Below are 15159 nucleotides of genomic sequence, written 5' to 3'. Positions count from 1 at the left end.
AGGCTTAACCTCTCTGCGGTCACGCAGCTGTGGGGGGGCTGCGGTGGGATTGCCCTTTTGCTGCAACCCCTTGTCAAGGCGAGCAGGGCCTGTAACGGGGGCGTGGGGTTGTGTGCTGCTGCTGCTCTTAGTGGCTGGGGGGGGGGTGCTCCCTGACGGCTACAGCCCTCTCCTGACCCGATGCGATGCTCCCGCCTGGGGTGCTCATCTTGCCGGGGGTAGGGAGGGCAGAGTTGTCACGGTGTGCGAGTAGTCCCTGGGCTTGTTTCGTGATGCGACTGCTGTAGTGCTGTGAGAAGGTAGAACTGTGAAGCTGCTTTCATGCCGGTGGGAAGGATTCAGTTCACCAGCCTGAAGGACATACAGGAAATTCTAGCCCCACTTTTTAACAGGGTAGGGTAATTACTATCCAGCCCTGTGCTGTGTAGTAAGCTGCATTTGCTTTTCCAGGTTTGAAGCTGTCTGGGGCAAGTTTGGTTTTTTGCAGCTCTAAAGTGATTGTATACCTCTCTAATTTTTAAGAATATTTAATTGTTTAAGGTAACACTTAAAGTAGCTCCTGACTGAGGAAGTGGTCTATATCTTGTGCTGGATAGAGTATCAGCCTCCATGCAATATGTTGTATTTTGTGACTGCTGTGAAGTTAAAGCCCTGCTGTTGCTATAGGAACTGGATGAGTGAAGGGGAGTATCAGATGCACAGGGCTGATGCCTGTGTGCTGGTTTCTCTGAAGAGCTCCAGACGAATCATGCCTGAGCTCTAGCTGCACGTGAGGATGGTGGCTCCGTTAGGGAAACCAGGCCTCAGTGAGAAGCGTTGCTCTAACTTGGTTGTGTCTATATAGTCCTTTGAGGATGTTCAGTCTTCAGTATTGAAGAAAATGCTTCAGCTGTCTGGTGGTTTGGGGTTGTTCTAATTGGTTCTTAAAACTTGTTATCCAAATTTAAACTTGATGGATGCTGTGAGTTAAATAGAAGCCATCTGCAGTAAGCAAAAGGATTTTTAGATGTCAGACATCAGCGAACTGTGTAAGTACAACCCTGTCTGAAAGAGAATGTGTTCTGTAAGTCTGTAGATTTGGGGTGGTGGGCTGTGTGTATATTGCAGTATGCTGTGTGGGACACCCTGCAGCTTGAAAGTACTCATTTTGGCTATGTGGAGTAGTCAGCTGTTCCAAGAAATCCCAAGACAAATGGTCAGATGTTTTAACAACCATCATGCTTGTCTTGTGACTTCTGTGTAGAAGTGGAAGAAAGGCTGAAAGGCTCTGCCATAAAGCTGACTGAGCAAAATAGAGAATCACAGCAGTTGGTGTTGCTGAGTATGCTTGTTTGTGTTACATGAGCACTGGGATTTTCTTATGGTCCAGACACTTGGATTTCTTAGGTGTTTGTAAAGCTCATGATTCTCCTGGCTTAGAGGAGGTGCAGTATCTTGAGTTCTGACTTGAGAACTAGGTTTGAGTTTGTTGTTTTTGTTGGTTGAGTGGACAGTCTTTTAAATACAGACTTTGGACTGGTAAGGAAGACAGAAAACTGAGGTGGGGAGAGGTCTTGAGTTTTCTCACATGAACTTGATTTGAAACTAAAACAAATCAAGGAAGTGGTAGCACTGAGCTAGTTACTGACTGCTTGCTCATGGCCTGCTGGGCCTGGTTTCTGTTCCTGAGGCTTCACTCCAACCTTCTTTGGGAAGGCTGAGTGGCAGGTTGGGACTTTAAAGCTGAAGAAAACACAGCTTTTAAACTGCCTGCTTTCAACCTCCTTTGTAGATCACAAAGTACAAGTGTGGTGCTTTCTCAGACCTAGCTGCTAGCATTCAAGCCTGTGACACACTATTAGTTGCACACTCAAAATGCAACTTGAAAGAGTAGATTTCACTTGAGTAACATTTTGCCTGTAATTCTGCAGTGAAGTGATGACTTAAGTACCTCTGTAGTCAAGCTTGCTCAGTTTACCTTCCAAAGTTATTCTGGGGGGAGAGGCAGAAACAGTGGTGTTCAGATTAAATATGCTTTTGTTTAGCCACTTCACTGTGACTTTTATGAGGGGGATTGGCCTCAAGTTTTATATTCATACAGCTTGGAGTGTGGCATTAGCAGTTGAAAGGTGAAAGTCTTCAGTGGCTGCTTGACTACTGACTGTTGCTGCTTAAACCTCTGAAGGCTAAATTGTTTTTCTGTCACAGAGTCTTCAGCAGCATTCTGGTCAGAAAATGTCTGCTCTTGAAACCCTCTTTAACTACATTGATGAACACCAGGATCTCTATATTCAGGTAAGTTTTCTTTGAGTTTTGTCTTGCAGCAGACACATCTATGCGATATTAAAAGTTAGGTGGTAGCTTCAAGCTTGTTACACCTATATAATATGCCCACTAACAGTAATGCTAGGTAACTGGGGAGGGGTGGGAGCAGGCAGCAGGTGTGATGGATTTGTGTCAAGACAGAAAATGTTGTTTCTTAGGTTGGGGCATAGTTCTGTTCAAAGACCTAAATCTCCATGGTAGGTTTATTAGGAAATACTCTATTACTGAATAGTACAAGCAGTGGTTTACTTAGAGGTGCAGAAAGTTTGACACTGGTTCCTGAATGCCAAACTAGGTTTATACTGTGTGTCCCCTTTTGAGATGGGAAAGATGTGAACAATGCTGGAGTAAAGCTTTCTTGTATGAAACTGTTCATGTTTGGGTACAGGGAGAGAAGTTACCTCTGCACTTTGCTGTTTAACCTGCTATTTAACTGCACCTTCTATTGGAATCCCCGTCAGCTGTGAAGGGATCAGTGGTATAGCACTGTGAACTCCCATGCAAGAACTATGCCAAGTGTTCAGCTTGACTTCTGCCAGTTGCTCTCACTGATCTCACAGGGGAGAAAGCTAAGGAGGCCTTTCTGAGAAGCCTGAAAGACATTAGCAGGTTCTGGATACTTAAAGAACAATCAGAAAGGCACAGTATGCACAAGCTGTCATATGCTTAAGCTTGCCTTGCGTGTCTGTAGGCTTTATGCCACACTGCAGGGGCCGCTGTGGGAAAGTAGGGATTTTAGAGAGCTTCTGAGAGTAATATTAATGGTTAGAGTACTCCTTTGAGCAGAGGACAGAGCTGATTTGCCTCAAGTTGAAGCTTGACTAAACCAGTAGTAGCTGAACTGCAAGGTGTTGGAGTAAAACCTTTAGCTTTTCCATCTTTCTGCAGCGTCTGGCTCAATGGGTGGCAATCCAGAGTGTGTCGGCATGGCCAGAGAAGAGGGCTGAAATCAAACACATGATGGAGGTTGCTGCAAAGGATATTGAACGACTGGGAGGCACAACCCAACTTATGGATATTGGGAAACAAAAGGTATGTGAGCATCTCCGTGTTGGCTTGGTAGAAAAAGTCTATTTAGAAGATGAGGTGTTTTGCACCAGGCTGGCTTGTTATGATCCAGTAAGAAAGGCACTTAGATTCCATAAAATATCCTGTAAAAAGCTGTTTATTAGAGCCATCACTATAAAGAAATAGGATAGTATAGATAAGATTATGTCCCTTCAGATGCTGGGAACTCCAGGCTGTGTAGGCATCTGTGCAGCTTGCTGTGCAGATCCCACTCATGGAAATGTTACCCCGCTTTATTTATTCATGCTGTTTGGTTCCACTGCCAAACAAAAGGGTTATTCACATGGGAACTTCTTGCTGTGCTTTTAGATAAACACAAGGACATGCAGGTGGTGTAGTGGGCAGTACCAAGTGGGAACTGTCTGTAAGCTACGGTCAACTGGCTTTATCCAGCAGCCTATTATTGTGCACAGCACAATACAGGCAGGAAGGTGAAGCTGTGTGTGCAGCACAGCACAGGCTTGCGTGCATGCAAGCTAACTATGTGGATTACTAATTCCGTGATGTCTGAGGGTCTTCTGGTCAGGATCACCACACAAGGGTCTTGTGGTTAGTCCCCTAGAAAGGTGGTAGCCTGTTGGGGTGTGGGGTAATCTTTCCTGCCACACAGGAAGCTTCCTGTTAAAACCTTTTATAGTAAACCTTGGGGTCCAGATCATAGAATCACAGAATGGTTGGGGTTGAAAGAGACCTCAAATACCATCTAGTTCCAATCCCCTGCCATGGGCAGGGACACCTTCCACTAGACCACGTTGCTCAAAGCCTCATCCAGCCTGGCCTTGAACACTTCCAGGGATGGGGCATCCACAGCTTCTCTGGGCAACCTGTTCCAGTGCCTCACCACCCTCTCCAGGAAATATTTGTCCCTGATATCTAACCTAAACCTCCCCACTTTAAATTTAAACCTGCTCCCCCATGTCCTGTCACTACAGGCTCTTGCAAAAAGTCCCCTCCCAGCTTCCTTGTAGGCACCTTCAGGTACTGGAAGGCTGCTATAAGGTCTTCCTAGAGCCTTCTATCCTCCAGGCTGAAAAAGCCCAATTCTCTCAGCCATTCATCATAGGAGAGGTGTTCCAGTCCAGATCAGTTAAGCATTTTGTGTTACAGAGATTTGCAAGAGATTTTTAGTCTCTTCCAAGTGTTAACATTTGTCACAAGATTGCACTGCTCCCTTACCAGATACAGAGGATGCTTAATAGGATGAGTCTTAGCTATCTGGACTGCTTTTCACCTGAGAAATCTAGGTGGTTGAGAATAAAAATCTCATCCTAGGGAACAATCCACTTGATGTGCTCCTCCTTTGAAGTGCCTAGTCACTGCATGTCACAGAGTAAGACCCATACCAAAATCATTAGATCAGCAGTTTGATAGTGGTATTCAAAATACTGACGTACTGGCATGTTTGCTAGTTTCAGAAGATTGCTACTGTAATTGCTGCTAATGACTGCTGGGTTGAAATCTGTATGCATCAAGACCCTCTGAGTTGTCCTTGCTTTTGGCAACTGGAATACACTTGTTTGTAGTGCTACACATCCCAGCAGGGAAGTAGCTGTCTTCATGTGCCCTACTAGGAAGGAATCTGTAGGATAATTCTAGCTCTGCTACTACCTAGAACCTAAAATCCCATCAGAAGTGTCTCAGTGAGCTACTACCTAGAACCTAAAATCCCATCAGAAGTGTTTCAGTTAATTCAGATACTATCTTGTTCCTTTAATTAGTGTAATTCTTTGGGGTCAAGAACTGAGTTTGAAGCATTTATCAAATAGTGTTTCTACTTAGAAAACTCTTGCAGCTGGATTAAAGTTAACTTCAGTGTTCAGTTTTCTATTAAGTACAGACAAAGTTAGTCAGTGGATTGTGTGCACTGTCCACTGATATAGCAGCAATGTAAAGCAAACCTGTCTGATCTGAGGCTACTGCTGCACAGCAGTTTGTACTGTGCACAGGTGCTGTAAGTAAAGTCTTGCAGTAGAGTTTTAATGGCTTAGAGCTGCAGCTGGCCAAGGACCATGTAACCTGTTGATAAAAAATGTGAGCTTGGAGCCCATGTGAGCAAAAAAAGCTGATCCTGAGCTGCTGAACAGCATCTAGGGGTATGTGTTTACCGGAAGAGAAATACATACTGACTGAGAATAGCATGTGGTAGTCACTTATGGGGTATTCCAAAGGGCAAAACCAAGTTCAGCTCTTGAACTCAGTTCATCAGTGCTACTCTGCCCTTTGCTTAACAGTGTAGGCTGGCACAGAGAAACACAGCTGTTAGGCTGACCTGATTTGGGTGTTGGCATGTGTTATACTCGGTGATACCACTGTCAGGATTTTTTTTGTCTAGAGAGCTGTACTGTGGTCAGGATGAAAGTGCAGTGACAAGCAGTGTGGAATCCACTATTGAATGGAGTTTATCACTTAACGCTGAGGTCAGCATTAGATATGGCAGTTTGGCATGCAGACAGCTTGCTCTGCTAAAATCTGATGTAGGATTGTTCTTTAAAGCTAACAGTTCTGAGTGGCTCGGAACATTTTGGCTATTACTAGGAGTTGTGAGGAAACTTGTACTGGCATGGTGCTGTCATCCCTTCATTGGCACACTCCTTCTTGCAATCAGTCTAAGTAGCTTAGTTTTGTTTAGCTGTCTATGCCCCTAATCCCATAACTTCTATAATGTTTAAGTAATTCATTCATGTGCTAAAAAATATGCTCCTCTGACATTCCACATTTGAATAAAACTTCTTGCCTCCTATTTCTAGCTGCCTGATGGGTCAGAAATCCCTCTACCACCAATTATTCTGGGAACACTTGGCTCAGATCCCCACAAAAAGACTGTGTGTGTATACGGTCACCTGGATGTTCAGCCAGCAGCACTAGAGGATGGCTGGGATAGCGAGCCCTTCACACTGGTAGAAAGAGAAGGTAAGAGCATAAGACTTCACAAACTGATGAGCACTTCAACTATGGTATTTCTCAGCCATTCTAAAGTTCTGCCCTTGATTGAAAGGGGAAGGAGAGGAAGAACAGACATGAGTGTTTAATAATGTTGAGATCAAACATGCAGGAGGGGAAATAGTAAAGAAGTAGAGCTGCAAAATCTCAGCTGCTCTCAGGGCTTGTTTCCTTTTCTGATAATCTAGGCTGCCCTTGCATGTTATCTTCCTTGTAGCTACAGCAAAGTCATAACTGTACTTAAGTTCTAAGAGATCTCCCAAGTTGTTTCTAGAACTAGTTTCTTGTGCTGTTCACAACTTGCAGCTTGTAAGGTCATGTCAGAGTGCTGGGGTTTTTGAACCACTGCAGCGGACAAGCACTCAACACTGCTTCTTTCAGCCTGGGGACAGGAGTGGTACAGCAGCCTCCCTGGGTTGTCTTGTGTTTGCACACTGTGCTACAGTGAGTACTGCTGAAGCTGTTTTACAGAGCTAGTGCCCAGACAAGTGTCCCTCTCCCATAAATGGGGATGAAGAAACTGTGCGGTCACTCTTGTTGAAACAACACATTGCCAGTAGTCAAGAGGAGACTGAGAGCTTTCTTCTCTAGTTAAAGCTGCTGCTACCAACAGCTTCTGTTTCATTTGCTCAGTGTTGAGGTTAAAGTTCATATGAATAGAAGGACATTAACCATTTTTGTTGTGTAAGTGTTAATCCTTGCCAAGAAAAGAAGTATCTGTAGTAACTAGTACTTGTACCTGGGCACTTGGTCATAGGCAGCAGAGTCCAAGTTACTACATTGGATTATCTCATCTCGTAGCAAGAGCTAGACTTGCCTCAGGCTGTGGCTTATCTGTGCAGCCTGACAGTGTAGGAGGCATATTTGCTAACGGCTCCTTACCTGGCAAGCTGTCTAGCCTGTTCTGTCACCGCTTTTGTACCTAGTGCTTAGGGGCTGTAGCACAGCTCTGAGTTGCAGCAGTATTTACCTCTACTGTGATTCTATGTGCTACATTTCCTAGACTTCCTTGTAGCCTGTAAAACTTGTTTTTGACTAAAGCCCGTTCTGGGGAGATTCACATTTATCTGGAGAAGTGATTGATCTCTAGCTACTGAAGTCTTACTCTTCAAATAAAGAATTATTGAATTGAAGCTAATTCTGGATAAGTGCCTGTTAAAAGGGGATAGCTTGTTTCTATACCCTTACTGTTGTGGCTTTAGAAAATATTACTCTGAGGAGCGTGGGAACAACTTGGCCCAAGGCAGTTGCATCTTTTCCAGGCTTATGTTCGACTCCTGTCCAGGGAGCAGCTGGAGGAGAATGTGGGGTAGCTCTGTGTGGGAGGACTGTTGCAGTCCTGTACCTGTCCTACTTGCACAGGTGTATAGAGTGGGGTGTAAAACTGCTGCTTCAGAAGAATCAGAAATGAAAGTTAGTGCAAGGAGGGCTGAAAAGCTTATCCAAGAGGATGTCTCCTGCGATCAAGAAATGACAAGCTTCATTCTAGTTTTTCCCCATGCTGGTTAATTTGTACCTTGTTTCTGTAGGAAAGCTGTATGGGCGAGGATCAACAGATGACAAAGGTCCAGTGCTTGCCTGGCTGAATGCCTTGGAGGCTTATCAACAAACTAACCAGGTATGTGCCCAAAATGTGTCCTGCTTTTTTGCTTACAGCTGACTGCAGCAATAAACGTTATCCAAGCCACAACCCTTGTGAGGCCAGCCTGCTTATTCAGCTGGCTGGAGGAATGATGCAATAGTCCTGTAAATTCCCTGATGGACCTGGTAGGGTTGAGTTGGTTTGCTAACAAGTTAGTCCTGCAGATTGCACTTCAAACATTTTTGCTTTAACGAAATATGTAGGAAGGAAAATACATATGCAAACATCTGGAGCAGGAGGAATAATCAAATGTGATCACTTTCATATAAGGATGTCAAATTAGCTTGGCCTTTAGTAAAGCTTAATGAGTTGTTGCCACTGAGCTCCAAGATTAATTTAGTAACAATAAACTGGGAGCTTTGTGTTTTCTGTTCAAGAAAAAGTGCAGTCAAATAGCTCAGGATGTCTGGTTCATCTTGCAAGACAAGTTGCTATTACTTGTGAGAAGAATCAGCAGTTCTTAGGTGCTGTCTAGGCATAGAACATGGTAGACTGGATAGACAGGGTAGCTCTGACTCACCTACAGAGCATGTAATTTCTGTGGTTGATGTTAGTTTTCCTAGCCTTGTGACTTACCTTTGGCAACAGATCTCTGCTGTGTTCCCACAGTTAAGGGGATTAGGAACAAGTTGTTCTAGAACTTAGTTAAAACTTTTCTGAAGGTTTTGAATTCCATCAAATGAAGGCTGGTGTAAGTGCAGTCCAAACTTTGTAATACTTTGTGTAGAATTTACAAAATCCACTGTCATGGAACTAATTTACCCCTGTCTATTCTTCTGCTTTGTACATGACAGATGAAAATTACTGATTGGTGAGGGAGTCCAATGTTTTCACATATGTATGTTCTTGTTTTTCACTTTCAAAGGAGTTTCCAGTAAATGTGAAGTTCTGCCTGGAGGGTATGGAAGAATCAGGATCTGAAGGCCTTGATGAACTAATTTTTGCTCAGCAAGACACTTTCTTCAAAGATGTGGATTATGTTTGCATTTCTGACAACTACTGGCTAGGCAAGAAGAAGCCTTGTATCACCTATGGCTTGCGGGGTATCTGCTACTACTTCATAGAGGTAAGTGCTGAAATGCATGGTCTAAGTTGAATTTTCTACCAGAGAAGAGTGTTAGCTCAAAGTTTCATGCTTATAGCTTTTCTTCAGAAAAGTTGTAACTGATAGTTTAAGTAGAACTGTTTCTACTAATTGTCTAAATATCTTCCTTTTACTATCAAATGATACTGATGTGGGAGGGATAACTTTGAAATGTATGAAGCAAGATAGGCCAGCACCTTTCCTGGGGGGTTATCTCATGGCATAGACATCTTCATCCAGATATCTCCTTGAGTGCAGGAAGAGATGTCAATACTGAAGTCTCCAAGGTTAGGACAGTTAGTACTACGGCTTGTACTCCATAGAGCAATAAAACCCATCTCCTTTAATGATCTACAACTGAGTGGTCTAGTTTCAAACATGCATTCTCAAAATACATGCACAAAAAAATAGGGTAAAGGTATGTTCTGTGTGTTTGCTAGTGTCTTTATGCTGAAGTTAACCTGAATCTTAATTCACTTCAAACCAGGTGGAATGTAGTGACAAAGACCTTCACTCTGGAGTTTATGGTGGTTCAGTACATGAGGCCATGACAGATCTCATTACTCTAATGGGTAAGAAAAAGCAGGTTTCACTGAATGCATCTAGAGTGGGAGCCATTAAAGCATGAGTTTGCAGTGAGCAGGGTTCCGAAGGGCTCTTACACTAGCAAAGCAATGACCAATGAAATGATGCTTGCCAGGTATGCATTAAACAGGCTGATGCCTTAGGTACAGAAAGATGAGGAAGCTCTGTGCCAAGAAGTTATCTACCTACTTCAGCTTCCCCTAAAATCTTGCTGCAAACTTGTGTTACTTAAATCAGCTTTTCTGCAAACTCTTCTATAGATGCCAGTTTGAATTCCATGGGAATCCTCACTTCAAACAGCCAGCCAAGTATGTATCAGTAGAAATAAATGCAGTTGCAAGGAAGTATACACTTTGGATAGCTGCAAATTCCTCAAGTGCCTTCCATATTCAGGGCAGCAGGCTCTGGGAGGCAGAAGTCAGTTTTACTACATTTACAGTTTTCAGGAAGCAAAGACTTCTGTTTCCCATGGAAAGTGTTCCCAGCAGGGTCATCTTGTTTGTTCTGGTTGAATCCTGATATTGGGTGCTTGTTTACAGGTTCCCTTATAGACAAGAAAGGGAAAATACTCATCCCAGGCATTAATGAGGCAGTGGCACCTGTTACTGATGAGGAGCTGGCACTGTATGAGCAGATTGATTTTGACCTGGAAGAATATGCAAAAGATGTAGGAGCAACAAAACTATTGCATGATACAAAGGTATAGTATACTCCTCCCTCTCTACCCTGGCTGGCTGTGTTAGTTCAAGCTGCCTGTATTAAAAGACAAACAAGCTTCTGTGGATACTTGTGTAGTTACCAAGTAATTTAGTAGGCAGCAAATTCATCAGATGTCTTAAATAGTGAGGCTGCCGTGAAGATGACTTGACCTACTACATAGCTGACTGTGTAACACTAGCAGTTCCTCTGTGAAGTGTTAGGTGCTTGGAAACTTGGTCTAGGTTATCCCATGTTTAAGGCAACTAGTCTAGGCAGCTTTGAACTTGCTCCTAAGTCTGTAAGTAGCATTTGAAACTTGTATGGAACTTATCTAGTGCTGTTCTCTTAATGCTAGATAAGAACTGCTAGCACTTCTCCAGAGATCATAAACCATGTCTACACAAAGCATCCAAGTTGCTCAGAGATGCCTTCTCATGAGGTGAAAAAACAGCTTGAGATCTAACTGTAATGAACTTGAGGTTGACATACTGAACATCTTCCTAGAGCTAACAAGCAAGGACTGGTTTGTAGACATGAACTAGGCAGCTGCCTGAATCTTTGAACAGGCTCAAGTTCAATAAACTCAGGCCTGAGCTTCAGGTCTTCACCCTGGGAGCTCTCCAAATAAATGCTTTCAACAGCACTGATTCTTGTGAGGCACAGGTGTTATTAATTTTAAACCACTTCACCCTAGATGTAAATACATCTATCCTAAAAAGCAGAAACAAGTGTTGTAAAAGACAAGTTTACATATGCAGGTCTGTCCTGTGTCATAGTACTGTCAGGAGGAGACTTCAGGCTGAATTCAAAATAGGCATAAGTAACAACTTTATGTTCTCAACCTTGTCTTTACATACTTGGGTTTATATTGATGGAGAACACACAGGCTTCCTTGTTTGGCCTTGTCCTATAAAGTAATGGATGAAATACAGCTTGTATATAAGCCAGAGTTGGCAAGATGCTATTCATATATGGTACTGAACTGAAGCTGCCCAGTCTTTGCTGGACTGAAATTCTAGCTTAATGTACCATGGGAGATCTAACTAAGCTGCATGTGTGCAAGGAGGGTCCTAAGGCAAAGGAGAGAGATGGCTGTAATCTCCAGGTGAGAAACGTGCTTGAAGGATCTGAACAGTATCAGTTAAACTCTCTTTAGGAGAAGATTAGAGGCAGGTTGTAGCTAAAAGAAAACAAAAAGCATTAAAGCACTTAAATTCTAAGCCTTCTGAATCTCTGCGGTGCAGTTTAGTTTTGAGATATTGCAGTTGTCCATACAGGACACAAGTATGTTGAATTCAGTCTCCAGTGCACAGAGCAGCTGTGTCCAAGGCAGTGGGGAGGAAATGCAAAAGTGTATCTGGTGTGGCCTGGTAAGGGTAGGCCACAGGGCTCACATCAACATACCTGGAGTTCAGCCAGTGTAATGCAATGGATATGAACGGCAGGAGCACGCTGTATGCCTAGTCTGCCTAGTGGTGAGGCTTTTAGAATGCTTGTGATCTTCATAAGCATGTGAGTCAGTGATGAAGGACTTGCCTGCCTTGAGGCAGTGGGGACTAGAGCTTCCAATACACTCCCCACAAACTGCTTGAGGATCTTAACAAATGGTACCTGTGTCCTTGCCAGAAGCAGGCTGGTCATGTCCTGTAAGTTCCGTAGAACTGGGAGAAAGCCAAACTAGAGCTACTGAATCTCTTAAGGTGCTGAAAACCCAGCTGTTGTATCCAAATATGTGCTTAATGGGAGTAACAGCTTCTGTTTATAACGGTGCTCTTGAACGAGCTGCTTTTCTCCATGGGAGAAAGGGCTGCTTCTTGCAAAGTCTTTATTAGACTGAAGAAAGTATTACTTTGTGTAACTCTGCCAAGCTTCATGTAACCTTGAATCTTCCCTTTGCTTCTTCAGAGAGAAATCCTTATGCATAGGTGGAGATACCCTTCCTTGTCTCTCCATGGAATTGAAGGAGCCTTCTCAGCCCCTGGAGCCAAGACTGTGATTCCTAGGAAAGTGATTGGCAAGTTCTCAATCAGGCTTGTGCCAAACATGAATCCTGAAGAAGTCACAAAGCATGTATGTTGAGATGGATTGATACTCTCAAACTACCTAGTGTCTCTCAACTCCTGTTCTCTGTGCTGGGGGAAGAATGTTTCTGATTTCTAAAGCTGCTCCATTTATTTACTTTATCATCTTCCCTGTTCTGCACCACAACTTGGATAATTTAGGGAATTGCTGTATGGTCCCACACTGGATTGTTGTGGTCCAGCTGTTCAATTTCTCTCAACTAACTCAAAGAAGGGGCTTAGGAGTAAATGCTGATTTAATTGTAGGGCACTTGGGCTTTTCAATATGCACTTCTGGTAAGCCAAGTTTGACATATTGGCTAACTATTCTACAGTATACTGTTAACCAGCCTAAAGGAGATGTTCTGACTTCAGAGCAGGAGTACATAGGGAATATATGAAATAATAATAGGAAAATTATTGCTGCACGGTGGTAGTGATGGGTGAGTCCCTAAGATTCTTTCAGTATGCCATCGTTATCAGTGTTCATACAAATGCTAACAGTAGATAAGACTGTTCAATCTTTCTTACAGGTTGAAGACTATGTGAGCAAAAAGTTTGCAGAGCTGCAGAGCCCCAACAAATTCCGGGTATACTTAGGCCATGGTGGAAAACCCTGGGTGTCAGACTTCAACCATCCCCACTACATGGCTGGCAGGAGGGCCATGAAGACAGGTCAGTGAGTTTTCCACTTGGCTTTGGGAGGATTAAAGAGCCTTTATTCCAGCACCTCAAGAAATACTGAAGAGGTCATGTTTGCAGAATATTTATGGTGCTCTGCACTTATAGGTTTGGCTCACAGAGTAACAAAGCATGTCATGCACAATCCTTAAATTTGGGGTTGAAGTACAGGAAGGAAAGAAACTAGATAACGGGCTCATTCCTTCTATATCGGAACAAGGCCATTGGTATAGTGTTGCTTTTGCATAAGGATGAGGCTGTCGGCAGTTCACATCACTTGCTTAGCCAAAGCCCTCAAAGCTTGGTCATCCTGGCATCCTTCTTAATCAGTTACGCCAGGGCAACTGGAGCAAACCTGACTCTGCGGTGGAGCACAAACAGGCTTTCAGAGGAAGTGGTATTTCTGTATCTGAACTCTGGGAGTGACAGTGCTCCAGCATTATATCTGGAGGCCAAATGCCACAATTCTGCAACCTCTGCAGTCTGGCTGATTAAAATGGAGCAAGGTTTGGTCAGGACATGGCACAGAAGTGGTTGGTACTCAACTGCTTAAGTAGCAGTAAGGATTTGTTGGAAAAACACACAATTCCAAACTGGTGACAGTGTCACTTTGTTCTAGTTTTTGGAGTTGAACCTGACCTGACGAGGGAGGGAGGAAGCATTCCTGTTACCCTTACATTTCAAGAAGCAACAGGCAAGAATGTCATGCTGCTTCCTGTTGGAGCTGCAGATGATGGTGCCCACTCTCAAAATGAGAAGCTAAATAGGTAAGAGAATATTTATCCCTGTGCCAGGCTGGGTTGTGTTGGGGGTCTTGGCACGTGTTATGAAAAGGACCAAGAAGAATTGAACTCTTGCTGTTCTTTAATGCTCTGGAAGGCAAAGTGCCATTTCTCCCTAGCAGAGAATGACTGCTAGTTAATCTGTAGCTGAATCTTTATCTCACTACTGCTTCTGGGTTTACACACTTGAAACCAAAAGCAGTTCTTAAACTTTGGTCTCCAAGCTTGGCTACCCCCTACCCCCAGGATGGCATCTCTCTTGCCAGGGGTGATGCAGGGCGGTTGGGAGTGGTGCCTGATGCCTGTAGTGTCTGCTGTGTGCGTAGGACTGATACTGCAAAAAGCACAACTGCTAGAAATACAGCTCAAACTGAACCAGTGCTAATGGAAGTGGTCTTCTTTCCAGGTACAACTACATCCAGGGGGTGAAGATGCTTGGTGCATACCTCTATGAAGTCTCCCAGCTGAAGGACTAAGTGAGATGCCTTACCCTCTGGTTTATGGATCCAAAGCCTGAATTTTATTATAAAATGTCATCAATTACCAAGTCGTACATAGCTCTTCTCCACCAGCAGCCCACTGCTTTGGTGGGGGAGAGGGAAGCATGCAGATCCACTTGACAAAGAACATTCTATACCAAAAATACTTCTTTAAATGCTTCAGATGACACAGACAATTCCTTATCTGGCCAGCAGTCCCCTCTGTGTCACTTCAAAATCGTGGTTTGCTGTATTCATCTACTTTACCTGTAAAGCAGGAAGAACAGTTTGCTCTCCGCTGTTTAAGCAGCCACATCAGTTCCAGAACTGCCAGGCAAACTTAAGGTTCTTTTTCCTGGATATGTCCTGGAAGTAGTCAGAGTGACAGATTACGGGGCTGTACTGGAATGTGTTCAAGCTGTAATTTGGCATCTGTCTTGCTGAGTGATTGGGAAGAGCAGTTCGTCTCTTACAGTTTATACCTGCCTGCAGGTTTCAATTTACAGTGAATTAAGTTATAACAAAATTCACTGTGGTAATGACTACTGGCCATCTTTTTGTAAAGCTGCCTTTGTATTCCCTGTAAAGGACAATAAATAATCATGCTCTAGAGTTGGGCTCTTGGTCTCTGAGGATTAAATAATGACTTGGGAGGGAAAGCAACTTCAGATAACTTCAGAGGAACTCTTCTGTGGCTACAGTGGCCATTGAACAACAGGGCTATGCAGACTGTACTTCCTAGGAATCCAAACTTCTATTCCTTAGGCTCTGGATCCCTAACAGCTTGTAGACTTGAAGCAGCTGTTCAAGCTAATCCTGCTCTCCTGAGGGGAAA

At 43.6% G+C, this 15159-nt stretch overlaps 1 protein-coding gene across 2 annotated transcripts; it reads left to right on the top strand.

The window, feature by feature from the left end:
• The first annotated feature begins 2184 nt into the window (after positions 1 to 2184).
• On the top strand, positions 2185 to 14936 carry CNDP2 (CNDP dipeptidase 2 (metallopeptidase M20 family)). Of its 2 annotated transcripts, XM_010150863.1 has the most exons (11): positions 2185 to 2274; positions 3193 to 3336; positions 6120 to 6282; positions 7842 to 7930; positions 8820 to 9020; positions 9526 to 9610; positions 10163 to 10323; positions 12228 to 12392; positions 12916 to 13057; positions 13683 to 13830; positions 14252 to 14936. In XM_010150863.1, exons 1-11 carry the CDS (start codon positions 2215 to 2217, stop codon positions 14319 to 14321), a joined length of 1428 nt encoding a protein of 475 aa, XP_010149165.1. In that variant the 5' UTR covers positions 2185 to 2214; the 3' UTR covers positions 14322 to 14936. The 2 variants fall into 2 exon arrangements, with proteins under 2 accessions (XP_010149165.1, XP_010149166.1); XM_010150864.1 differs by lacking the exons at positions 6120 to 6282; positions 7842 to 7930 and having other exon boundaries at positions 2215 to 2274; positions 14252 to 14341.
• Positions 14937 to 15159: the final 223 nt, after the last annotated feature.

This window comes from Eurypyga helias, unplaced genomic scaffold, assembly GCF_000690775.1.
Source record: "Eurypyga helias isolate BGI_N326 unplaced genomic scaffold, ASM69077v1 scaffold214, whole genome shotgun sequence".
In the NCBI taxonomy this organism is placed as follows: domain Eukaryota; kingdom Metazoa; phylum Chordata; class Aves; order Eurypygiformes; family Eurypygidae; genus Eurypyga; species Eurypyga helias.
This window is presented reverse-complemented; position numbering and strand designations above follow the sequence as displayed.

Bases quoted from the DNA above. Each gene is read 5' to 3' on its own strand.
- CNDP2 (XM_010150863.1), top strand. From the start codon at position 2,215: ATGTCTGCTCTTGAAACCCTCTTTAACTACATTGATGAACACCAGGAT. The intron at 10,324-12,227 runs GTATAGTATACT...TTGCTTCTTCAG, and splicing joins AACTATTGCATGATACAAAG to AGAGAAATCCTTATGCATAG. The intron at 13,831-14,251 runs GTAAGAGAATAT...TCTTCTTTCCAG, and splicing joins CAAAATGAGAAGCTAAATAG to GTACAACTACATCCAGGGGG.